Source organism: Coturnix japonica, unplaced genomic scaffold (genome assembly GCF_054131305.1).
Source record: "Coturnix japonica strain WE unplaced genomic scaffold, WE-NBRP24 Scf073, whole genome shotgun sequence".
Classification (NCBI taxonomy): Eukaryota; Metazoa; Chordata; class Aves; order Galliformes; family Phasianidae; genus Coturnix; species Coturnix japonica.
The window spans coordinates 164376-191813 of record NW_028188976.1 but is presented as its reverse complement, the minus strand read 5'-3'; the positions used below and the strand labels follow the sequence as shown (position 1 = coordinate 191813).

The 27438-nt window shown below is 50.5% G+C and overlaps 1 protein-coding gene across 1 annotated transcript in view; it reads right to left on the bottom strand.

Moving 5' to 3' along the window:
• Positions 1 to 27438, bottom strand: part of ARHGEF1 (Rho guanine nucleotide exchange factor 1) — an 80833-nt gene that overhangs the window by 29984 nt on the left and 23411 nt on the right. The window contains exons 13-19 of the mRNA XM_085534002.1: positions 16579 to 16826; positions 14991 to 15137; positions 11089 to 11171; positions 10103 to 10228; positions 7723 to 7837; positions 4797 to 4897; positions 2786 to 2863 (exon numbers count right to left, since the gene is read on the bottom strand). Coding sequence (XP_085390128.1) covers positions 2786 to 2863; positions 4797 to 4897; positions 7723 to 7837; positions 10103 to 10228; positions 11089 to 11171; positions 14991 to 15137; positions 16579 to 16826 — 898 coding nt within the window. The remainder of the gene's footprint in view (positions 1 to 2785; positions 2864 to 4796; positions 4898 to 7722; positions 7838 to 10102; positions 10229 to 11088; positions 11172 to 14990; positions 15138 to 16578; positions 16827 to 27438) is intronic.

Below are 27438 nucleotides of genomic sequence, written 5' to 3'. Positions count from 1 at the left end.
ATAGCAGCCCTATAAGCCCCATAGCCGCCCCATAGTGACCCTATAGCAGCCCCATAGTGACCCTATAAGCCCCCCCAGCCCCATAGCCGCCCCATAGCGGCCCTATAACCCCACACTGACCCCATAACCCCATAGCAGCCCTATAAGCCCCATAGCAGCCCTATAAGCCCCATAGCAGCCCTATAACCCCATAGCCGCCCCATAGCAGCCTTATAACCCCATAGCCGCCCCATAGCGACCCTATAACCCCACACTGACCCTATATTCACACAGCAGCCCTATAACCCCATAGTGACCCTATAACCCCATAGTGACCCTATAAGCCCCCCCAGCCCCATAGCTGCCCCATATCCGCCCCATAGCGGCCCTATAACCCCACACTGACCCTATAACCCCATAGCAGCCCTATAAGCCCCATATTGACCCTATAACCCCATAGTGACCCTATAACCCCATAGTGACCCTATAACCCCACACTGACCCTATAAGCCCCCCCAGCCCCATAGCAGCCCTATAACCCCATAGCCACCCCATAGTGACCTTATAGCCCCGTAGTGACCCTATAGCCCCATAGCAGCCCTATAACCCCATAGCCGCCCCATAGCGACCTTATAGCCCCATAGCAGCCCTATAAGCCCCATAGCAGCCCTATAAGCCCCATAGCCACCCCATAGTGACCCTATAACCCCATAGCATCCCTATAAGCCCCATAGCCGCCCCATAGTAACCTTATAGCCCCATAGCAGCCCTATAAGCCCCATAGCCACCCCATAGTGACCTTATAGCCCCATAGCAGCCCTATAAGCCCCATAGCCGCCCCATAGTGACCCTATAAGCCCCATAGTGACCCTATAGCCCCATAGCCGCCCCATAGTGACCCTATAAGCCCCATAGCGACCCTATAGCCCCATAGCCACCCCATAGTGACCTTATAGCCCCATAGCAGACCTATAAGTGCCCCATAGCCGCCCCATAGTGACCCTATAAACCCCATAGTGACCCTACAACCCCATAGCCACCCCATAGTGACCCTATAAACCCCATAACAGCCCTATAACCCCATAGCTGCCCCATAGTGACCCTATAAGCCCCATAGCCGCCCCATAGTGACCTTATAGCCCCATAGCAGCCCTATAAGCCCCATAGCAGCCCTATAACCCCATAGCAGCCCTATAACCCCATAGCCGCCCCATAGTGACCTTATAGCCCCATAGTGACCCTATAGCCCCATAGCAGCCCTATAACCCCATAGCCGCCCCATAGTGACCCTATAGCCCCATAGCAGCCCTATAAGCCCCATAAGTGCCCCCAGCCCCATAGCAGCCCCATAGTGACCCTATAAGCACCATAGCAGCCCTATAAGCCCATAGCCGCCCCATAGTGACCCTATAGCCCCATAGCAGCCTTATAAGCCCCATAGCAGCCCCATAGTGACCCTATAGCCTCATAGCCGCCCTATAGCCCCATAGCCGCCCCATAGTGACCCTATAAGCCCCATAGTGACCCTATAGCCCCATAGTGACCCTATAGCCCCATAGCCGCCCCATAGTGACCCTATAGCCCCATAGCCACCCCATAGTGACCTTATAGACCCATAGCTGCCCCATAGCCACCCCATAGTGACCATATAGCCCCATAGCAGCCCTATAAGCCCCATAGCCGCCCCATAGTGACCTTATAGCCCCATAGCAGCCCTATAAGCCACATAGCAGCCCTATAACCCCATAGCCGCCCCATAGCCGCCCCATAGCGGCCCTATAACCCCACACTGACCCCATAACCCCATAGCAGCCCTATAACCCCATAGTGACCCTATAAGCCCCATAGCAGCCCTATAACCCCATAGCCGCCCCATAGTGACCCTATAAGCCCCATAGTGACCCTATAGCCCCATAGCAGCCCTATAAGCCCCATAGCCACCCCATAGTGACCTTATAGCCCCATAGCAGCCCCATAGCAGCCCCATAAGTGCCCCCAGCCCCATAGCCACCCCATAGTGACCCTATAACCCCATAGTGACCCTATAAGCCCCCCCAGCCCCATACCCGCCCCATAAGCCCCATAGCAGCCTTATAACCCCATAGCCGCCCCATAGTGACCCTATAAGCCCCATAGCTGCCCTATAAGCCCCATAGTGACCCTATAACCCCATAGTGACCCTATAAGCCCCCCCAGCCCCATAGCCGCCCCATACCCGCCCCATACCCGCCCCATAGCCGCCCCATAGCGGCCCTATAACCCCACACTGACCCTATATTCACACAGCAGCCCTATAACCCCATACCCGCCCCATAAGCCCCATAGCCGCCCCATAGCCGCCCCATAGCGGCCCTATAGCCCCACACTGACCCTATATTCACACAGCAGCCCTATAACCCCATATCCGCCCCATAGCGGCCCTATAACCCCACACTGACCCTATATTCACACAGCAGCCCCATAGCAGCCCTATAACCCCATACCCGCCCCATAGCAGCCCTATAACCCCATAGCCGCCCCATAGCAGCCCTATAACCCCATAGCCGCCCCATAGTGACCCTATAACCCCATAGCCGCCCCATAGTGACCCTATAACCCCATAGCCGCCCCATAGTGACCCTATAACCCCATAGCCGCCCCATAGCAGCCCTATAACCCCATAGCCGCCCCATAGCGGCCCTATAAGCCCACACTGACCCTATATTCACACAGCAGCCCCATAGCAGCCCTATAACCCCATAGCCGCCCCATAGCAGCCCTATAACCCCATAGCCGCCCCATAGCGGCCCTATAGCCCCACACTGACCCTATATTCACACAGCAGCGGGTCCGAGCTCTGTTTCAGGTTGGACAGATCCAATCGACGCTGATATTCCTTTAACTTCTATAGGGTCAAAGGTCATAGGGGTCACAGAGGTCAAAGGTCATTAGGGTCCAGGGGGTCAAAGGTCATTAGGGACTTGGGGTCAAAGGTCATGGGGTTTGGGGGTCAAAGGTCATGGGGTTTGGAGGGGGTTATAGGGGAAATGTTATGGGGTCAATGGGGCCCATTAAGGGACATTGGGGCCCATTGGGAAACATTGGGGCCTATTTAGGGTCATTTAGGGTCATTTAGGTCCATTTAGGTCCATTTAGGTCCATTTAGGGTCCATTTAGGTCCATTTAGGTCCATTTAGGTCCATTTAGGGCCATTTTGGGTCCATTTAGGGCCATTTAGGGTCATTTAGGGTCCATTTAGGTCCATTTAGGTCCATTTAGGTCCATTTAGGTCCATTTAGGTCCATTTAGGGTCATTTAGGGTCCATTTAGGTCCATTTAGGGTCCATTTAGGGTCCATTTAGGTCCATTTAGGGTCATTTAGGGTCCATTTAGGGCCATTTACGGTCCATTTAGGGCCATTTAGGGCCATTTAAGGCCATTTAGGGTCATTTAGGGTCCATTTAGGGCTATTTAGGGTCATTTAGGTCCATTTAGGGCCTATATGGTCTCATTTAGGGCCATTTTGGGGTGATTTAGGGCCATTTAGGGCCATTTTGGGGCCATTTAGATCCATTTAAGGCCATTTAGGTCTATTTAGGGTCATTTAGGTCCATTTAGGGCCATTTAGGGTCCATTTAGGGTCATTTAGGTCCATTTAGGGCCATTTAGGGTCATTTAGGGTCCATTTAGGGTCCATTTAGGTCCATTTAGGTCCATTTAGGTCCATTTAGGGCCATTTAGGGCCATTTAGGTCCATTTAGGGTCATTTAGGTCCATTTAGGGCCATTTAGGGCCATTTAGGGTCCATTTAGGTCCATTTAGGGTCCATTTAGGTCCATTTAGGGTCATTTAGGTCCATTTAGGGTCCATTTAGGTCCATTTAGGTCCATTTGGGGTCATTTAGGTCCATTTAGGGTCCATTTAGGTCCATTTAAGGCCATTTAGGGCCATTTTAGGTCCATTTAGGGGCATTTAGGGGCCATTTAGGGTCCATTTAGGGTCCATTTAGGGTCATTTAGGGTCCATTTAGGGTCCATTTAGGGTCATTTAGGGTCATTTAGGGCCATTTAGGGTCATTTAGGGTCATTTAGGTCCATTTTGGGGTCATTTAGGGTCCATTTAGGGTCATTTAGGTCCATTTAGGTCCATTTAGGTCCATTTAAGGCCATTTAGGGCCATTTTAGGATCCATTTAGGTCCATTTAGGGCCATTTAAGGCCATTTAGGGTCCATTTAGGGTCATTTAGGGTCCATTTAGGTCCATTTAGGGTCATTTAGGGTCCATTTAGGGTCCATTTAGGTCCATTTAGGGCCATTTAGGTCCATTTAGGTCCATTTAGGGTCCATTTAGGGTCCATTTAAGTCCATTTAGGGTCCATTTAGGGCCATTTAGGGTCCATTTAGGGTCCATTTAAGGCCATTTAGGGCCATTTTAGGGTCATTTAGGGCCGTTTTGGGGCTATTTAGGTCCATTTAGGGTCCATTTAGGTCCATTTAGGGTCCATTTAGGTCCATTTAGGGTCCATTTAGGTCCATTTAGGGTCATTTAGGTCCATTTAGGGTTCATTTAGGGTCATTTAGGGTCCATTTAGGGTCCATTTAGGGTCATTTAGGGTCATTTAGGTCCATTTTAGGGTCATTTAGGTCCATTTAGGGTCATTTAGGGCCATTTAGGGTCCATTTGGGTCCATTTAGGGTCCATTTAGGGGCCATTTAGGTCCATTTAGGGTCATTTAAGGCCATTTAGGGCCATTTTAGGGTCCATTTAGGGTCATTTAAGGCCATTTAGGGCCATTTTAGGGTCCATTTAGGGTCATTTAGGGTCATTTGGGGTCGTACCATCAGATTCTCCATATCCCGAACCTCCTGGTTGACGTGATTTAGGATTTCCCTGCAGCATTCGGTCGCCTGCTGGACACGGGAACGTTCCTCCGCCTCATCTGGGGTTTATAGGGTCAATAGGGTCAATAGGGTTTATAGGGTCAATGGGGGTATTGGGGTCAATGGGGTGAATGGGGACAATAGGGTCAATGGGGTCAATAGGGTCAATAGGGTCAATGGGGTTAATGGGGTCAATGGGGGCAATAGGGTCTATGGGGTTAATGAGGTCAATAGAGTCAATGGGGTCAATGGGGTTAATGGGGACAATGGGGTCAATGGGGTTAATGGGGACAATGGGGCCAATGGGGGCAATGGGGGCAATGGGGTTTATAGGGTCAATAGGGTCAATGGGGTTTATAGGGTCAATAGGGTCAATAGGGTTTATAGGGTCAATGGGGTTTATAGGGTCAATAGGGTCAATGGGGTCAATAGAGTCAATGGGGTCAATGGGGTTAATGGGGACAATGGGGGTAATGGGGTCAATGGGGTTAATGAGGTCAATAGAGTCAATGGGGTCAATGGGGTTAATGGGGTTAATGGGGTCAATGGGGTCAATGGGGGCAATGGGGTCAATAGGGTCAATGGGGTTAATGGGGACAATGGGGTCAATGGGGACAATAGGGTCAATGGGGGCAATGGGGGCAATGGGGTCAATGGGGGCAATGGGATCAATGGGGTCAATGGGGTTAATGGGGACAATGGGGTCAATGGGGTTAATGGGGACAATGGGGTCAATGGGGTTAATGGAGTCAATGGGGGCAATGGGGTCAATGGGGGGCACAATGGGGACCCTATAAGGGTTTATAGGTACACAATGGGGACCCCACAGGGTCTATAGGGGCCTATATAGTCAATAGGGACCCCATAGGGTCTATAGGACCCCATAGGATCTATATGGCCCTATAGGGGTTATAGGGACACAATGGGGATATGGTGTCACCATAGGGTCTATAGGGCCCCATAGGGGTTATAGGGACACAGTAGGGACCCCATAGGGTCTCTATGGCCCTATAGGGTCTATATGGCCCTATAGGATCTATATGGCCCCATAGGGTCTATAGGGCCCCATAGGGTCTATAGGGCCCCATAGGGGTTATAGGGACACAGTAGGGACCCCATAGGGTCTATATGGCCCTATAGGGTCTATATGGCCCTATAGGGTCTATATAGCCCCATAGGGTCTATATGGCCCCATAGGGTCTATATGGCCCCATATGGTCAATAGGGACCCCATAGGGTCTCTATGGCCCCATAGGGTCTATATAGCCCCATAGGGTCTCTATGGCCCCATAGGGTCTATATGGCCCCATATGATCAATAGGGACCCCATAGAGTCTATATGGCCCCATAGGGTCTATATGGCCCCATATGGTCAATAGGGACCCCATAGGGTCTCTATGGCCCCATAGGGTCTATATGGCCCCATATGGTCAATAGGGACCCCATAGGGTCTCTATGGCCCCATGTGATCAATAGGGACCCCATAGAGTCTATATGGCCCTATAGGGTATCTATGGCCCTACAGGGTCTATATGGCCCTATAGGGTCTATATGGCCCCATAGGGTCTATATGGCCCTATAGGATCTATATGGCCCCATAGGGTCTATAGGGCCCCATAGGGGTTATAGGGACACAGTAGGGACCCCATAGGGTCTATAGGGCCCCATAGGGGTTATAGGGACACAGCAGGGACCCCATAGGATCTCTATGGCCCTATAGGGTCTCTATGGCCCTATAGGGTCTCTATGGCCCTATAGGGGTTATAGGGACACAGCAGGGACCCCATAGGGTCTATAGGGCCCCATAGGGGTTATAGGGACACAGTAGGGGCCCCATAGGGGTTATAGGGACACAGTAGGGACCCCATAGGGTCTATATGGCCCTATAGGGTCTATATGGCCCCATATGATCAATAGGGACCCCATAGAGTCTATATGGCCCTATAGGGTCTATATGGCCCTATAGGGTCTATATGGCCCCATATGGTCAATAGGGACCCCATAGAGTCTATATGACCCTATAGGGTCTCTGTGGCCCCATAGGGTCTATATGGCCCTATAGGGTCTCTATGGCCCCATAGGGTCTATATAGAACCATAGGGTCTCTATGGCCCCATATGATCAATAGGGACCCCATAGAGTCTATATGGCCCTATAGGATCTATATGGCCCCATAGGGTCTATATGGCCCCATATGGTCAATAGGGACCCCATAGGGTCTCTATGGCCCCATAGGGTCTCTATGGCCCTATAGGGTCTATATAGCCCCATAGGGTCTCTATGGCCCTATAGGGTCTATAGGGCCCCATAGAGGTTATAGGGACACAGTAGGGACCCCATAGGGTCTATAGGGCCCCATAGGGGTTATAGGGACACAGTAGGGACCCCATAGGGTCTATATGGCCCCATAGGGTCTATATAGCCCCATAGGGTCTCTATGGCCCTATAGGATCTATATGGCCCTATAGGGGTTATAGGGACACAGTAGGGACCCCATAGGGTCTATAGGGCCCCATAGGGGTTATAGGGACACAGTAGGGACCCCATAGGGTCTCTATGGCCCCATAGGGTCTCTATGGCCCCATATGATCAATAGGGACCCCATAGAGTCTATATGGCCCTATAGGATCTATATGGCCTCATAGGGTCTATAGGGCCCCAGAGGGGTTATAGGGACACAGCAGGGACCCCATAGGGTCTATATGGCCCCATAGGGTCTATAGGGCCCCATAGGGGTTATAGGGACACAGTAGGGACCCCATAGGGTCTATAGGGCCCTATAGGGTCTATAGGGCCCCATAGGGGCTATAGGGACACAGTAGGGACCCCATAGGGTCTCTATGGCCCCATAGGGTCTCTATGGCCCTATAGGGTGTGTAGGTACCGGTGCAGGCAGTGATGCTGTGCAGCAGCAGCGGGTATTTGGTGAGTCGCTGCATCTCAATGGGGATCATGTCCTTCAACTGCAGCCGGCGACAGCGGGGCTGGGCCTCGGCATCCTAATACAGGGGGGTTATGGGGTCAGGGGGGGTTATAGGGTCTATGGGGGTATTGGGGTCAATGGGGGTATTGGGGTCAATGGGGGTCAATGGGGGTATTGGGGGTATTGGGGCAATGGGGGTCAATGGGGGTATTGGGGGTATTGGGGCAATGGGGGTATTGGGGGCTATGGGGTCAGTGGGGGTTATAGGGTCAATGGGGTCAATGGGGGTATTGGGGTCAATGGAGGCTATGGGGTCAATGGGGGCATTGGGGACAATGGGGGTATTGGGGTTAATGGGGGTATTGGGGTTAATGGGGGTATTGGGGTCAATGGGGGCTATGGGGTCAATGTGGGTTATAGGGTCAATGGGGGTATTGGGGGTATTGGGGTCAATGGGGGTTATGGGGTCAATGGGGGTATTGGGGTCAATGGGGGCTATGGGGGTATTGGGGTCAATGGGGTCAATGGGATCAATGGGGATCAATGAGATCACTGGAGTCAATGGGGGTCAATGGGGATCAATGGCTTCAATGGGGATCAATGGGATCACTGGAGTCAATGGGGGTCAATGGGTTCAATGGGGATCAATGGAGTCAATGGGGATCAATGGGGTCAATTGAGTCAATGGGGACAATGGGGATCAATAGGATCAATGGGATCAATGGGATCAATGGGGTCAAGGGGTTCCATGGGGTCAGTGGGGGTCAATGGGATCAATAGGGTCAATGGGAGACAATGGGGGTCAATGGGGATCAATGGGGATCAATGGGGATCAATGGAGTCAATGGGGATCAATGGGATCAATGGGATCAATGGGGATCAATGGGGATCAATGGGGTCAATGGGATCAATGGGGATCAATGGGGATCAATGGGATCAATGGGGTCCAATGGGGATCAATGGGGGTCAATGGGGATCAATGGGGACCAATGGGATCAATGGGGATCAATGGGGATCAATGGAGTCAATGGGGATCAATGGGATCAATGGGATCAATGGGGATCAATGGGATCAATGGGGATCAATGGGCTCAATGAGGAACAATGGGGGTCAATGGGATCATTGGGATCAATAGGATCAATGGGGTCAATGGGATCAATGAAAGGACATTGGGGTCAATGGGATTAATGGGATCAATGGAGTCGATGGGATCAATGGAGTCAATGGAATCAATGGGATCACTGGAGTCAATGGGGGTCAATGGGGTCAATGGAGTCAATGGGGATCAATGGGGTCAATGGAGTCAATGGAGTCAATAGGGACAATGGGGATCAATAGGATCAATAGGGTCGATGGGGATCAATGGGATCAATGGGGGTCAAGGGGATCAAGGGGTTCAATGGGGATCAATGGGAGACAATGGGGGTCAATGGGGATCAATGGGGTCAATGGGGGTCAATGGGATGAATAGGATCAATAGGATCAATAGGATCAATGGGATCAATGGGATCAATGGGGATCAATGGGATCAATGGGGGGCAATGGGAGTCATAGGGGTCAATGGAGGCAGTGGGGGTCAATGGGGGTCATAGGGGTCAATGGGGATCAATGGGGTCAATGGAGTCAATGGGATCAATGGGATCAATGGGATCAATAGGATCAATAGGATCAATGGGATCAATGGGATCAATAGGATCAATGGGATCAATGGGATCAATAGGGCCAATGGGATCAATGGGATCAATAGGATCAATAGGATCAATGGGATCAATGGGATCACTGGAGTCAATGGGGGTCAATGGGGATCAATGGGATCAATGGGATCACTGGAGTCAATGGGGGTCAATGGGGATCAATGGGATCAATGGGGATCAATGGGATCAATGGGGTCAATGGAGTCAATGGGGATCAATGGGGTCAATGGGGGTCAATGGGATGAATAGGATGAATAGGATCAATAGGATCAATGGGATCAATGGGATCAATAGGATCAATGGGATCAATGGGATCAATGGGATCAATAGGATCAATAGGATCAATAGGATCAATAGGATCAATGGGATCAATGGGGTCAATGGAGTCAATGGAGTCAATAGGGATCAATGGGGATCAATGTGGTCAATGGGATCAGTGGGGTCAGTGGAGTCAATGGAGTCAATGGAGTCAATAGGAGTCAATAGGATCAATGGGATCAATAGGATCAATGCGATCAATGGGATCAATGGGATCAATAGGATCAATGGGATCAATGGGATCAATGGGATCAATAGGATCAATGGGATCAATAGGGCCAATGGGATCAATAGGATCAATGGGATCAATGGGATCCATGTGGACTCACGGCCACGAAGTGACAGAACCGCGGGTCCTTGCGCTGTTTGGCCTTGAGCTGCTCCAAAGCGAACGACTGACGGCTGCAGAACCGCGCTGACAGCTTCTGGAACCAGCGGCCTTCAGCGCCGTCAAACTGAGGGCAAACATGGCAAGAACATGCTAAGAACACGCTAAGGTCATGCTATGATAGGCTATGACACGTTAAGGTTATGCTATCATAGACTAAGGACATAACAAGGACAGCTTCTGGAACCAGCAGCCTTCAGCGCCGTCAAACTGAGGGCAAACATGGCAAGAACATGCTAAGAACACGCTAAGGTCATGCTATGATAGGCTATGACACGTTAAGGTTATGCTATCATAGACTAAGGACATAACAAGGACAGCTTCTGGAACCAGCGGCCTTCAGCACCGTCAAACTGCAATATACATGGCAAGAACATGCTAAGAACACGCTAAGGACATGCTATGGACACGCTAAGGACAAATTAAGAACATACTAAAGACAGGCCGAGGACGCTGCAACGACACACTAAGAACACACTAAGAACACACTAAGGACACACCAAGGACACTCCAAGGACACTCCAAGGACACACTAAGAACATGCTAAGTACATGCTATGGACACGCTAAGGACAAATTAAGAACATACTAAAGACAGGCCGAGGATGCTGCAAGGACACACTAAGAACACACTAACAACACGCTAAGGACATGCTAAGGACATGCTAAGGACATGCTAAGGACACCCAAACACACTCCAAGGACACACTAAGAACATACTAAGGACACACTAAGGACACACTAAGGACATTCTAAAAACACCCCAAACATGCTCCAAGGACACACTAAGAACATACTAAGGACACGCTAAGGACACACTAAGGACATTCTAAGGACACCCCAAACATGCTCCAAAGACACACTACGAACATACTAAGGACACGCTAAGGACACGCTAAGGACACGCTAAGGACACGCGTGTGCTCACCCGCTGCAGCAGGAGGTCCCCAATGTGTTTGATGATGAAGCCGTTCTCCTCACGGCGTTTCTTCAGGCTCTCCAGGAACACGGCTGGGGGGGGAGCACCAAAATGGCCATAAATAACCCCAAAATGGCCATAAATGGACCCAAAATGGCCATAAATTGACCCAAAATAGCCACAAATGGACCTAAAAGGGCCCAAAATGGCCCTAAATGGCCAGAAAAAAACCCAAAAATGGCCCCAAAATGGCCCCAAAAAGCTTCAAATTGACACAAAATGACCCCAAAATGGACCTAAAAGGACCCAAAATGGCCATAAATGGCCCCAAAATGGCCACAAATGGACCTAAAAGGGCCCAAAATGGCCCTAAATGGCCACAAATAACCCCAAAAATGGCCCCAAAATGGACCTAAAAGGACCCAAAACGGCCCTAAAAAGGACCTAAATGGCCCCAAAATGGCCATAAATGGACCCAAAATGGACCCAAATGGACCCAAAATAGTCACGAATGGCCACAAATGGACCTAAAATGGCCCAAAATGGCCCCAAATCACCCCAGAAATGGCCCCAAAATGGACCTAAAATGACCCAAAACGGCCCTAAAAAGGACCTAAATGGCCCCAAAATGGCCATAAATGGAACCAAAATGGCCATAAATGGACCCAAAATGGCCATAAATGGACCCAAAATAGCCACGAATGGACCTAAAAGGGCCCAAAATGGCCCTAAATGGCCATAAATAACCCCAAAAATGGCCCCAAAATGGACCTAAAAGGACCCAAAACGGCCCTAAAAAGGACCTAAATGGCCACAAAATGGCCATAAATGGACCCAAAATGGCCATAAATGGACCCAAAATAGTCACGAATGGCCACAAATGGACCTAAAATGGACCTAAAAGGACCCAAAACAGCCCCAAAATGGCCATAAATAACCCCAAAAATGGCCCCAAAATGGACCTAAAAGGACCCAAAACGGCCCTAAAATGGACCTAAATGGCCCCAAAATGGCCATAAATGGACCCAAAATAGCCACAAATGGACCTAAAAGGGCCCAAAATGGCCCTAAATGGCCACAAATAACCCCAAAAATGGCCCCAAAATGGCCCCAAATCACCCCAAAATGGCCCCAAAAGGCTTCAAATCGGCACAAAATGACCCCAAAATGGACCTAAAAGGACCCAAAATGGCCATAAATGGACCTAAATGGCCCCAAATTGCCCCAAAATGGCCATAAATGGACCCAAAATGGCCCCAAATGGACCCAAAATGGTCCCAAAATGGCCCTAAATGGCACCAAAATGGCCCTAAAATGGCCCCAAATGGACCCAAAATAGTCACGAATGGCCACAAATGGACCTAAAATGGCCCCAAATGGCCACAAATGGCCACAAATAACCCCAAAAATGGCCCCAAAATGGACCCAAATCACCCCAAAATGGCCCCAAAAGGCTTCAAATCGGAACAAAATGACCCCAAAATGGACCTAAAAGGACCCAAAATGGCCATAAATGGCCCCAAAATGGCCCCAAATGGACCCAAAATGGCCATAAATGGACCCAAAATGGCCCCAAATGGACCCAAAATGGCCATAAATGACCCAAAATGGCCCCAAATGGACCCAAAATAGTCACGAATGGCCACAAATGGACCTAAAAGGGCCCAAAATGGCCCCAAAACAGCCCTAAATGGCCACAAATAACCCCAAAAATGGCCCCAAAATGGACCTAAAAGGACCCAAAACGGCCCTAAAATGGACCTAAATGGCCCCAAAATGGCCATAAATGGACCCAAAATGGCCCCAAATGGACCCAAAATAGCCCCAAAATGGCCCCAAATGGACCCAAAATAGTCACGAATGGCCACAAATGGACCTAAAATGGCCCAAAATGGCCCCAAATCACCCCAAAAATGGCCCCAAAAAGCTTCAAATTGGCACAAAATGACCCCAAAATGAACCTAAAAGGACCCAAAACGGCCCTAAAATGGACCTAAATGGCCCCAAAATGGCCATAAATGGACCCAAAATGGCCATAAATGGCCCCAAAATGGCCACAAATGGACCCAAAATAGCCACAAATGGACCTAAAAGGGCCCAAAATGGCCCCAAAACAGCCCTAAATGGCCATAAATAACCCCAAAAATGGCCCCAAAATGGACCCAAATCACCCCAAAATGGCCATTGAACCCCACTGACCCCCATTGAAACCCATTAACTCCCATTGACCCCCCTGCCCACCACTGACTCCCACTGACCCCATTGACCCCCATTGATCCCCATTCACCCCCATTGACCCCCCTTCCCCCCATTCAACCTCATTGATCCCCATTGCCCCCCACTAACCCCCATTGGCCCCCCCTTGCCCCCCATTGACCTCCATTGACCCCCATTGATCCCCATTGCCCCCCATTGCCCCCACTGACCCCCATCGACCCCATTGACCCCCATTGATCCCCATTGATCCCCATTGATCACCAATGCCCCCCATCGACCCCCATTGCCCCCCATTGGCCTCTCTTGCCCCCCATTGACCCCCATTGCCCCCCATTGACCTCCATTGACCCCCATTGATCCCCATTGATCCCCATTGACCCCCATTGATCCCCATTGACCCCCATTCACCCCCACTGATCCCCATTGCCCCCCATTGACCTCCATTAACCCCCATTGATCCCCATTCACCCCCATTGATCCCCATTGCCCCCCAGTGATCCCCAATGCCCCCCATCGACCCCCATTGCCCCCCATTGCCCCCACTGACCCCCATTGGCCTCTCTTGTCCCCCATTGACCTCCATTGACCCCCATTGATCCCCATTCACCCCCATTCACCCCCCATTCACCCCCATTGATCCCCATTGCCCCCCATTGACCTCCATTAACCCCCATTGATCCCCATTGCCCCCCATTCATCCCCATTCACCCCCATTGACCCCCTCTTCCCCCCACTGACCTCCATTGACCCCCTTACCCCCCATTCACCCCCATAGACCCCATTGACCCCCATTGCCTCCAATTGATCCCCCCTTGCCCCCCATTGACCTCCATTGAACCCCATTGCCCCCCATTGACCTCCATTGACCCACATTGCCCCACATTGACCTCCATTGACCCCCCATTGCCCCTCACTGACCCCCACTGACCCTTATTGTCCCCCATTGATCCCCCATTGCCCCCCAATGACCCCAATTGGCCTCTCTTGCCCCCCATTCACCCCCATTGCCCCCCATTGATCCCCCATTGCCCCCCATTGATCCCCAATGACCCCCATTGATCCCCAATGCCCCCCATCAACCCTCATTGCCCCCACTGACCCCCATTGGCCTCTCTTGTCCCCCATTGACCTCCATTGACCCCCATTGATCCCCATTCACCCCCATTGATCCCCCTCCCTCCCACTGACCCCCACTGACCCCCTTCCCCCATTCACACCCATTGATCCCCATTGATCCCCATTGATCACCAATGCCCCCCATCGACCCCCATTGCCCCCCATTGGCCTCTCTTGCCCCCCATTGACCTCCATTGACACCCTCTACCCCCCATTCACCCCCATAGACCCCCATTCACCCCCATTGATCCCCATTGCCCCCCATTCACTCCCCGTTCACCCCCATTGATCCCCATTGCCCCCCATTGCCCCCCATTGATCCCCAATGCCCCCCATCGACCCCCATTGCCCCCCATCGACCCCATTGACCCCCATTGCCCCCCATTGACCCCCATTGCCCCCCATTGATCCCCATTGCCCCCCATCGACCCCCATTCACCCCCATTGACCCCCTCTACCCCCCATTCACCCCAATTCACCCCCATTGACCCCCTCTACCCCCCATTCACCCCATTGACCCCATTGACCCCCATTGGTCCCCCTTGCCCCCCATTACCCCCCACCGACCCCCCCCTTACAATGCACGTCCAGCAGGTCCTCCAGGCTGGGGAAGATGGTGTCCAGTTCTGCCTGCTGGAAGAATCCCATCCGTAACATGGGCTGGTAGAAGAGCTGCAGCAGCGCCCGCAGCATCTGCACGTGGGTGTGCTCCGTCAGCAGCAGCTCTGGGGGGGCAATGGGGGGCAATGGGGGTCAGTGGGAGTCAATGGGAGACATTGGGGGTCAATGGGGGTCAATGGGGGTCGATGAGAGGCAATGGGGGGCAATGGGAGTCATTGGCGGTCAATGGGGGGCAATGGGAGTCATTGGGGGTCAATGGGGGGTCGATGAGAGGCAATGGGGGGCAATGGGAGTCATTGGGGGTCATTGGGGGTCAATGGGGGTCAATGGGGGGCAATGGGAGTCATTGGCAGTCAATGGGGGGCAATGGGAGTCATTGGGGGTCAATGGGGGGCAATGGGAGTCATTGGGGGTCATTGGGGGCAATGGGGGTCAATGGGGGTCAATGGGGGGCAGTGGGGGCCAATGGTGGTCAATGGTGGTCAATGGGGGTTGATGGGGGGCAATGGGGGTCGATGGGGGGCAGTGGGGGTCAATGGTGGTCAATGAGGGTCAATGGGGGTCAATGGGGGTCAATGGGGATCAATAGGGGGCAATGGGAGTCAATGGGGATCAATGGGGATCAATGGGAGTCGATCAATGGGAGTCAATGGGGATCAATGGGGGTCAATGGGGATCAATGGGAATCAATGGGGGGCAATGGGGATCAATGGGAGTCAATGGGGATCAATGGGGATCAATGGGGGTCAATGGGGATCAATGGGGGTCAATGGGGGTCAATGGGGATCAATAGGGATCAATGGGGCTCAATGGGGGTCAATGGGGATCAATAGGGATCAATGGGGCTCAATGGGGATCAATAGGGATCAATGGGGCTCAATGGGGGTCAATGGGGATCAATGGAAGTCAATGGAAGTCAATGGGGGTCAATGGAAGTCAATGGGGATCAATGGAAGTCAGTGGGGGTCAATGGGGGTCAATGGAGATCAATGGAAATCAATGGAAGTCAATGGAGATCAATGGAAGTCAATAGAGGTCAATGGAAGTCAATGGAGGTCAATGGAAGTCAATGGAGGTCAATGGAAGTCAATGGAGGTCAATGGAAGTCAATGGACGTCAATGGAAGTCAATGGAAATCAATGGAAGTCAATTGAAGTCAATGGAGATCAATGGAGATCAATGGAAGTCAATGGAGATCAATGGAAGTCAATGGGGGTCAATGGAGATCAATGGAAGTCAATGGAGATCAATGGAAGTCAATGGGGGTCAATGGAAGTCAATGGAAGTCAATGGAGATCAATGGAAGTCAATGGGGGTCAATAGGGATCAATGGAAGTCAATGGAAGTCAATGGACGTCAATGGAAGTCAATGGAAGTCAATGGAGATCAATGGAAGTCAATGGAGATCAATGGAAGTCAATGGAGATCAATGGAAGTCAATGGGGCTCAATGGAGATCAATGGAAATCAATGGAAATCAATGGGGGTCAATGGAGATCAATGGAGATCAATGGGGCTCAATGGGGTCCAACATGGCGGCTCTGACCATTGATAACTTCCTGTCTCTTCATCTCCCCCTTCCCCATGGCGTTGAGCACTTCCGGGTCAGCCATTGTCCGCCATGATGGAGGTTCCGGTTCCGGTTCTGGTTCTCCTTGTGTCGGTTCTGATCCTCCGGGTCCCGGTTCCGCCATTATTTCCGGTTCCGGTCCGAGGCCGGATGGTGGAAGTGGAGGTGGGGGGGGGGGAGGAAGAGGAGGAGCTTCGTCCCCAATAGGAAGTGAAGGTTCGGGGCTGTGGGGAGGGGGAGGGGTCAGGGGGGGGGCAAAGGGGGGAGGGAGGGGACGGGAATGGAGGCGGAGGCTGGAAGAGCGACGGAAGCGGGAGGGGAGGCTATGGGGTCAATGGGGTCAATGGGGGTATTGGGGTCAATGGGGGCAATGGGGGCAATGGGGGCAATGGGGTCAATGGGGTCAATGGGGTCAATGGGGTCAATGGGGGTATTGGGGGTATTGGGGTCAATTGGGTCAATGGGGGCAATGGGGGCAACGGGGACAATGGGGTCAATGGGGGCAATGGGGTCAATGGGGGCAATGGGGGCAATGGGGTCAATGGGGTCAATGGGGGTATTGGGGGTATTGGGGTCAATGGGGGCAATGGGGGCAATGGGGGCAATGGGGGCAATGGGGGCAATGGGGGCAGTGGGGGCAATGGGGTCAATGGGGTCAATGGGGTCAATGGGGGCAATGGGGTCAATGGGGTGAATGGGGGCATTGGGGGTATTGGGGGCAATGGGGGCAATGGGGTCAATGGGGTCAATGGGGTCAATGGGGGCAATGGGGGCAATGGGGTCAATGGAGTCAATGGGGTCAATGGGGGCAATGGGGTCAATGGGGGCAATGGGGGCAATGGGGTCAATGGGGGCAATGGGGTCAATGGGGGCAATGGGGGCAATGGGGGCAATGGGGGTATTGGGGTCAATGGGGGCAATGGGGGTATTGGGGTCAATGGGGGCAATGGGGTCAATGGGGCAATGGGGGTATTGGGGTCAATGGGGTCAATGGGGGTAATGGGGTCAATGGGGGCAATGGGGGCAATGGGGTCAATGGGGGCAATGGGGGCAATGGGGGCAATGGGGTCAATGGGGGCAATGGGGGAAATGGGGTCAATGGGGGCAATGGGGGAAATGGGGTCAATGGGGTTAATGGGGGCAATGGGGGTATTGGGGTCAATGGGGGCAATGGGGTCAATGGGGGCAATGGGGGTATTGGGGTCAATGGGGTCAATGGGGTCAATGGGGGCAATGGGGTCAATGGGGTCAATGGGGTCAATGGGGGCAATGGGGGTCAATGAGAGTTAATGGGGGTCAATGAGAGTTAATGGGGGTCAATGGGAGTCAATGGGGGTCAATGGGAGTCAATGGGGATCAATGAGAGTTAATGGGGGTCAATGGGGTCAATGGGGGCAATGGGGGCAATGGGGATCAATGGGAGTCAATGGGAGTCAATGGGAATCAATGGGGTCAATGAATGTTTGTGGGAGTCAATGGGAGTCAATGGGGTCAATGGGGTCAATGGGGGCAATGGGGTTAATGGGGGCAATGGGGTTAATGGGGGCAATGGGGTCAATGGGGGCAATGGGGGCAATGGGGTCAATGGGGACAATGGGGTCAATGGGGGCAATGGGGTCAATGGGGGCAATGGGGGCAATGGGGTCAATGGGGGCAATGGGGTCAATGGGGGCAATGGGGGCAATGGGGGTATTGGGGTCAATGGGGGCAATGGGGTCAATGGGGTCAATGGGGTCAATGGGGTCAATGGGGTCAATGGGGTCATTGGGGTCAATGGGGTCAATGGGGTCAATGGGGTCATTGGGGTCAATGGGGTCAATGGGGTCAATGGGGTCAATGGGGTCAATGGGGGCAATGGGGGCAATGGGGTCAATGGGGGCAATGGGGGTAATGGGGGCAATGGGGTCAATGGGTTCAATGGGGTCAATGGGGTCAATGGGGGCAATGGGGGTAATGGGGGCAATGGGGGCAATGGGGGTATTGGGGTCAATGGGGTCAATGGGAGTCAATGGGGGTCAATGGGGATCAATGGGAGTCAATGGGGATCAATGGGAGTCAATGGGGTCAATGGGAGTCAATTGGAGTCAATGGGGGCAATGGGGATCAATGGTAATCAATGGGGGTCAATGAGAGTTAATGGGGGTCAATGGGAGTCAATGGGGATCAATGGGAGTCAATGGGAGTCAATGGGGATCAATGGGAGTCAATGGGGTCAATGGGAGTCAATGCGGTTCAATGGGGATCAATGGGGATCAATGAGAGTTAATGGGGGTCAATGGGAGTCAATGGGAGTAAATGGGGAACAATGGGAGTCAATGGGGGGCAAAGGGAATCAATGGGGATCAATGAGAGTTAATGGGGATCAATGGGAGTCAATGGGAGTCAATGGGGATCAATGGGGGTCAATGGGGATCAATGGGAGTCAATGGGGATCAATGGGGATCAATGAGAGTCAATGGGGATCAATGGGAGTCAATGGGGTTTAATAGGGATCAATGGGGATCAATGAGAGTTAATGGGGGTCAATGGGGATCAATGGGAGTCAATGGGGGTCAATGGGGATCAATGGGAGTCAATGGGGGTCAATGGGAGTCAATGGGGGGCAATTAATTAATTAAAAGCGCAGCCGGGATAATTAACGGCAAGTGGGAAAGATTAATTAATGCCAAGCGGGGCCAATAGATTAATTGATTAATTAATTAGTTGGTTAATTAATTGACAGCACAAGGGGGAAAGTTAATTAAGATCAAGGAGGGGGGAGAAATAAGGTGATAATTAATGGGGGCATTAATTAGGGGGGTAATTAATTAAAGGGGGCATTAATTAGGGGGGTAATTAATTAAGGAGACCATTAATTAGGGGGGTAATTAATTAACAGGGGCATTAATTGGGGTCATGCATGGAGCCTCGCTCATTAATTATGTTAATTAAGTCCATGCATAATTAATGAAGGGAGTTAATTAAGACTCATTAATTAATTCATTAATTAGGGGGGATCATTGATGTAATGGTTAATTAGGGGGTAATTAATTAATTGGGGGGGGGGGGGGGGGCACCAACCTGATGCGTTTCCTGTAGGGAGAAAGAAAAGGGAGATTTGGGGTGAAAAAGGGGATTTTGGGTCAGAAATGGGGATTTTTGATGGGGATTTTGGGGTGAAAAAGGGGGATTTGGGGTCAGAAAAGGGGATTTTGGGGTCAATGGGATTTTGGGGTGAAAAAAGGGGATTTTGGGGTCAGAAATGGGGATCTTTGATGGGGATTTTGGGGTGAAAAAGGGGGATTTTGGGGTCAATGGGATTTTGGGGTGAAAAAGGGGGATTTTGGGGTCAGAAATGGGGATCTTTGATGGGGATTTTGGGGTGAAAAAGGGGGATTTGGGGTCAATGGGATTTTGGGGTGAAAAAGGGCAATTTTGGGGTCAGAAAGGGGGGATTTGGGGGTCAAAAGGTTTTGGGGTCAGAAATGGGGATTTTTGAGAGGGATTTGGGGGTGAAAAAGGGGGATTTTGGGGTCAGAAAATGGGATTTTGGGGTCAATGTGATTTTGGGGTGAAAAAGGGGGATTTTGGGGTCAGAAAAGGGGGATTTGGGGTGAAAAAGGGCAATTTTGGGGTCAGAAAAGGGGATTTTGGGGTCAATGGGATTTGGGGGTGAAAAGGGGCAATTTTGGGGTCAGAAAGGGGGGATTTGGGGTGAAAAAGTGGATTTTGGGGTGAAAAAGTGGGATTTTGGGGGGGGAGTTTGGGTTGAAAAAGGGGGATTTGGGGGTCAATGGGATTTTGGGGTGAAAAAGGGGATTTGGGATGGGGGGATTTTGGGTTGAAAAAGGGGGATTTTGGGGTCAGAAAATGGGATTTTGGGGTCAATGGGATTTTGGGGTGAAAAAGGGCGATTTTGGGGTCAAGAATGGGGAGTTTTAGGGTGAAAAAGGGGCAATTTTGGGGTCAGAAAAGGGGGATTTTGGGGTCAATGGGATTTTGGGGTGAAAAAGGGGATTTGGGATGGGGGGATTTGGGGGTGAAAAAGGGGGATTTGGGGGTCAGAAAAGGGGATTTTGGGGTCAGAAAAGGGGATTTGGGGTCAATGGGATTTTGGGTTGAAAAAGGTGGATTTTGGGGTCAGAAATGGGGATTTTTGATGGGGATTTTGGGGTGAAAAAGGGGGATTTGGGGTCAATGGGATTTTGGGGTGAAAAAGGGGGATTTTGGTGTCAAGAATGGGGAGTTTTGGGGTGAAAAAGGAGGATTTTGGGGTCAGAAAATGGGATTTGGGGGTCAATGGGATTTTGGGGTGAAAAAGGGGGATTTTGGGGTCAGAAATGGGGATCTTTGATGGGGATTTTGGGGTGAAAAGGGGGGATTTGGGGTCAATGGGATTTTGGGGTGAAAAAGGGGATTTGGGATGGGGGGATTTTGGGGTCAGAAAAGGGGATTTGGGGTCAATGGGATTTTGGGGTCAATGGGATTTTGGGGTGAAAAAGGGGGATTTTGGGGTCAGAAATGGGGATCTTTGATGGGGATTTTGGGGTGAAAAAGGGGGATTTGGGGTCAATGGGATTTTGGGGTGAAAAAGGGCCATTTTGGGGTCAAGAATGGGGAGTTTTAGGGTGAAAAAGGGGATTTTGGGGTGAAAAAGGGCCATTTTGGGGTCAATGGGATTTTGGGTTGAAAAAGGGGATTTTGGGGTCAGAAATGGGGATTTTTGAGGGTGATTTTGGGTTGAAAAAAGGGGATTTGGGGTCAATGGGATTTTGGGGTGAAAAAGGCGGATTTTGGGGTCATAAAGGGGGATTTTGGGGTGAAAAAGGGGGATTTGGTGGTCAAAAAGGGTTTTGGGGTCAGAAATGGGATTTTTGAGGGGGATTTTGGGGTGAAAAAGGGCGATTTTGGGGTCAGAAAAGGGGATTTGGGGTCAATGGGATTTTGGGGTGAAAAAGGGGGATTTTGGGGTCAGAAATGGGGATCTTTGATGGGGATTTTGGGGTGAAAAAGGGGATTTGGGGTCAGAAATGGGATTTTGGGGTCAATGGGATTTTGGGGTGAAAAAGGGGATTTGGGATGGGGGGATTTTGGGGTGAAAAAGGGGGATTTTGGGGTCAAAAAAGGGTATTTTGGGGTCAATGGGATTTTGGGGTGAAAAAGGGGGATTTTGGGGTCAGAAAATGAGGATCTTTGATGGGGATTTTGGGGTGAAAAAGGGGATTTGGGGGTCAAAATGGGGATTTTTTATGGGGATTTTGGGGTCAGAAAATGGGATTTTGGGGTGAAAAAGGGGGATTTTGGGGTCAGAAAAGGGGATTTGGGGGTCAATGGGATTTTAGGGTGAAAAAGGGGGATTTTGGGGTCAGAAAGGGGGATTTTTTAGGGGGATTTTGGGGTAAAAAAGGGCGATTTTGGGGTCAAGAATGGGAAGTTTTAGGGTGAAAAAGGGGGATTTTGGGGTCAGAAAAGGGGATTTGGGGGTCAATGGGATTTTGGGGTGAAAAAGGGGGATTTTGGGATCAGGAATGGGGATTTTTGGGGTGAAAAAGGAGGATTTGGGGGTCAGAAAATGGGATTTGGGGTCATAAAGGGGATTTTGGGGTCAAAAAAGGGGGATTTGGGGTGAAAAAGGGGGATTTTGGGGTCAGAAAAGGGGGATTTGGGGGTCAATGGGATTTTGGGGTGAAAAAGGGGGATTTTGGGGTCAGAAATGGGGATTTTTGAGGGGGATTTTGGGGTGAAAAAGGGGGATTTTGGTGTCAGAAAAGGGGATTTGGGGTCAATGGGATTTTGGGGTGAAAAAGGAGGATTTGGGGTAAGAAATGGGGATCTTTGATGGGGATTTTGGGGTGAAAAGGGGGGATTTGGGGTCAATGGGATTTTGGGGGTGAAAAAGGGCCATTTTGGGTCAAGAATGGGGAGTTTTAGGGTGAAAAAGGGGGATTTTGGGGTGAAAAGGGGCCATTTTGGGGTCAATGGGATTTTGGGGTGAAAAAGGGGGATTTTGGGGTCAGAAATGGGGATTTTTGATGGGGATTTTGGGGTGAAAAAGGGGGATTTGGGGTCAATGGGATTTTGGGGTCAATGGGATTTTGGGGTGAAAAAGGGGATTTGGGATGGGGGATTTTGGGGTTAAAAAGGGGGATTTGGGGTCAGAAAAGGGGATTTTGGGGTCAATGGGATTTTGGGTTGAAAAGGGGGGATTTTGGGGTCAGAAATGGGGATCTTTGATGGGGATTTTGGGGTGAAAAAGGGGGATTTTGGGGTCAGAAATGGGGAACTTTGATGGGGATTTTGGGGTGAAAAAGGGGGATTTGGGGTCAATGGGATTTTGGGGTGAAAAAGGGCAATTTTAGGGTCAAGAATGGGGAGTTTTAGGGTGAAAAAGGGGGATTTTGGGGTCAGAAAAGGGGATTTGGGGTCAATGGGATTTTGGGGTGAAAAAGGGGGATTTGGGATGGGGGATTTTGGGGTTAAAAAGGGGGATTTTGGGGTCAAAAAAGGGGATTTTGGGGTCAATGGGATTTTGGGGTGAAAAAGGGGATTTGGGATGGGGGATTTGGGGGTTAAAAAGGGGGATTTGGGGTCAGAAATGGGGATTTTTTAGGGGGATTTTGGGGTGAAAAAGGGGGATTTGGGGGTCAAGAATGGGGAGATTTGGGGTCGAAAAAGGGTATTTTGGGGTCAGAAAAGGGGGATTTTGGGGTCAATGGGATTTTGGGGTGAAAAAGGGGGATTTTGGGGTCAAGAATGGGGAGTTTTGGGGTGAAAAAGGGGGATTTTGGGATCAGAAATGGGGATTTTTGAGGGGGATTTTGGGGTGAAAAATGGGGATTTTGGGGTCAGAAAAGGGGGATTTGGGGGTCAATGGGATTTTGGGGTGAAAAGGGGGATTTTGGGTTGAAAAAAGGGGATTTGGGGTCAATGGGATTTTGGGGTGAAAAAGGGCCATTTTGGGGTCAAGAATGGGGAGTTTTGGGGTGAAAAAGGGGGATTTGGGGTCAGAAAAGGGGGATTTGGGGGTCAATGGGATTTTGGGTTGAAAAAAGGTGATTTTGGGGTCAGAAAAGGGGATTTTGGGGTCAATGGGATTTTGGGGTGAAAAAGGGGGATTTTGGGTCAGAAATGGGGATCTTTGATGGGGATTTTGGGGTGAAAAAGGGGGATTTGGGGTCAATGGGATTTTGGGTTGAAAAAGGGGATTTGGGGTCAAAAGGTTTTGGGGTCAGAAAAGGGGGATTTTAGGGTCAATGGGATTTTGGGGTGAAAAAGGGCGATTTTGGGGTCAAGAATGGGGAGTTTGGGGGTGAAAAAGGGGGATTTTGGGGTCAGAAAAGGGGATTTGGGGTCAATGGGATTTTGGGTGAAAAAGGGGGATTTTGGGGTCAGAAATGGGGATTTTTGATGGGGATTTTGGGGTCAGAAAAGGGGATTTTGGGGTCAATGGGATTTTGGGTTGAAAAATGGCGATTTTGGGGTCAAGAATGGGGAGTTTGGGGCCAAAAATGGGGATTTTTGAGGGGGATTTTGGGGTGAAAAAGGGGGTTTTGGGGTCAGAAAATGGGATTTTGGGGTCAATGGGATTTTGGGGTGAAAAAGGGGATTTGGGATGGGGGGATTTTGGGGTGAAAAAGGGCGATTTTGGGGTCAGAAAAGGGGGATTTGGGGTCAATGGGATTTTGGGGTGAAAAGGGGCGATTTTGGGGTCAAGAATGGGGAGTTTGGGGTGAAAAAGGGGGATTTTGGGGTCAGAAAATGGGATTTTAGGGTCAATGGGATTTTGGGGTGAAAAAAGGGGATTTTGGGGTCAATGGGATTTTGGGGTGAAAAAGGGGGATTTTGGGGTCAGAAAGGGGATTTTGGGGTCAGAAAGGGGGATTTGGGGTCAATGGGATTTTGGGGTGAAAAAGGGGGATTTTGGGGTCAGAAAAGGGGATTTTGGGGTGAAAAAGGGCGATTTTGGGGTCAAAAATGGGGAGTTTGGGGGTGAAAATGGGGATTTTTGAGGGGGATTTTGGGGTCAAAAGGGAATTTTAGGGTCTGAGGGTTTTGGGGTGAAAAAGTGGATTTGGGATGGGGATTTTGGGGTTAAAAAGGGGGATTTGGGGGTCAGAAAAGAGGATTTGGGGTCAATGGGATTTTGGGGTGAAAAGGGGCAATTTTGGGGTCAAGAATGGGGAGTTTTAGGGTGAAAAAGGGGGTTTTTGGGGTCAGAAATGGGGATTTTTGAGGGGGATTTTGGGTTGAAAAAGGGGGATTTTGGGGTCAGAAAAGGGGATTTTGGGGTCAGAAAAGGGGATTTGGGGTCAATGGGATTTTGGGTTGAAAAAGGGGGATTTTGGGGTCAGAAATGGGATCTTTGATGGGGATTTTGGGGTGAAAAAGGGGGATTTTGGGGTCAATGGGATTTTGGGTGAAAAAGGGCGATTTTGGGGTCAGAAATGGGGATTTTTGAGGGGGATTTTGGGGTGAAAAAGGGGGATTTTGGGGTCTGAGGTTTTAGGGGTGACAAAGGGGATTTGGGATGGGGGGAATTTGGGGGAAAAAGGAGGATTTTGGCGTCAGAAATGGGGATTTTTGATGGGGATTTTGGGGTGAAAAAGGGGGATTTTGGGGTCAGAAATGGGGATTTTTGAGGGGGATTTTGGGGTGAAAAAGGGGGATTTTGGTGTCAGAAAAGGGGATTTGGGGTCAATGGGATTTTGGGGTGAAAAAGGAGGATTTTGGGGTAAGAAATGGGGATCTTTGATGGGGATTTTGGGGTGAAAAGGGGGGATTTGGGGTCAATGGGATTTTGGGGTGAAAAAGGGCCATTTTGGGGTCAAGAATGGGGAGTTTTAGGGTGAAAAAGGGGGATTTTGGGGTGAAAAAGGGCCATTTTGGGGTCAATGGGATTTTGGGTGAAAAAGGGGGATTTGGGTCAGAAAAGGGGATTTTGGGGTCAATGGGATTTTGGGGTGAAAAAAGGTGATTTTGGGGTCAGAAATGGGGATCTTTGATGGGGATTTTGGGGTCAGAAAAGGGGATTTTGGGGTCAATGGGATTTTGGGGTGAAAAAGGGCAATTTTGGGGTCAAGAATGGGGAGTTTTAGGGTGAAAAAGGGGGATTTTGGGGTCAGAAAGGGGGATTTTTGATGGGGATTTTGGGGGTGAAAAAGGGGGATTTTGGGGTCAATGGGATTTTGGGGTGAAAAAGGGCGATTTTGGGGTCAAGAATGGGGAGTTTTAGGGTGAATAAGGGGGATTTTGGGGTCAGAAAAGGGGATTTTGGGGTCAATGGGATTTTGGGGTGAAAAAGGGGGATTTTGGGGTCAGAAATGGGGATTTTTGAGGGGGATTTTGGGGTGAAAAAGGGGGATTTGGGGTCAATGGGATTTTGGGGTGAAAAAGGGGGATTCTGGGGTCAGAAATGGGGATCTTTGATGGGGATTTTGGGGTGAAAAAAGGGGATTTGGGGTCAGAAATGGGGATTTGGGGGTCAATGGGATTTTGGGGTGAAAAAGGGGGATTTTGGGGTCAGAAAAGGGGGATTTGGGGTCAATGGGATTTTGGGGTGAAAAGGGCAATTTTGGGGTCAGAAATGGGGATCTTTGATGGGGATTCTGGGGTGAAAAAGGGGGATTTTGGGGTCAGAAAAGGGGATTTTGGGGCCAATGGGATTTTGGGGTGAAAAAGGGCAATTTTGGGGTCAAGAATGGGAAGTTTTAGGGTGAAAAAGGGGGATTTGGGGTCAGAAATGGGGATTTTTGATGGGGATTTTGGGGTGAAAAAGGGGGATTTTGGGGTCAGAAATGGGGATCTTTAATGGGGATTTTGGGGTGAAAAAGGGGGATTTGGGGTCAATGGGATTTTGGGGTCAATGGGATTTTGGGGTGAAAAAGGAGGATTTTGGGGTCAGAAATGGGGATCTTTGATGGGGATTTTGGGTGAAAAAGGGGATTTGGGGTCAATGGGATTTTGGGGTGAAAAAGGGGGATTTTGGGGTCAAGAATGGGGAGTTTGGGGCCAAAAATGGGGATTTTTGAGGGGGATTTTGGGGTGAAAAAGGGGGATTTTGGGGTCAGAAAAGGGGATTTGGGGTCAATGGGATTTTGGGGTGAAAAAGGGGGATTTTGGGGTCAAGAATGGGGAGTTTTGGGGTGAAAAGGGGGGATTTTGGGGTCAGAAAAGGGGATTTGGGGTCAATGGGATTTTGGGGTGAAAAAGGGGATTTTGGGGTCAGAAATGGGGATTTTTGATGGGGATTTTGGGGTCAGAAAATGGGATTTTGGGGTGAAAAAGGGGGATTTGGGGTCAATGGGAGTTTGGGGTGAAAAAGGGGGATTTTGGGGTCAGAAAGGGGGGGTTTGGGGGTCTGAGGTTTTAGGGGTGAAAAAGGGGATTTGGGATGGGGGGATTTTGGGGTGAAAAAGGGGGATTTTGGGGTCAAAAAAGGGGATTTTGGGGTCAATGGGATTTTGGGGTGAAAAAGGGGGATTTTGGGGTCAGAAATGGGGATTTTTGATGGGGATTTTGGGGTGAAAAAGGGGGATTTGGGGTCAATGGGATTATTGGGGTCAATGGGATTTTGGGGTGAAAAAGGGGATTTTGGGGTCAATGGGATTTTGGGGTCAATGGGATTTTGGGGTGAAAAAAGGGGATTTTGGGGTCAGAAATGAGGATCTTTGATGGGGATTTTGGGGTGAAAAAGGGGGATTTGGGGGTCAGAAAAGGGGATATGGGGTCAATGGGATTTTGGGGTGAAAAAGGGGGATTTTGGGGTCAGAAATGGGGATTTTTGATGGGGATTTTGGGGTGAAAAAGGGGGATTTTGGGGTCAAGAATGGGGAGTTTGTGGGTGAAAAAGGGGAGTTT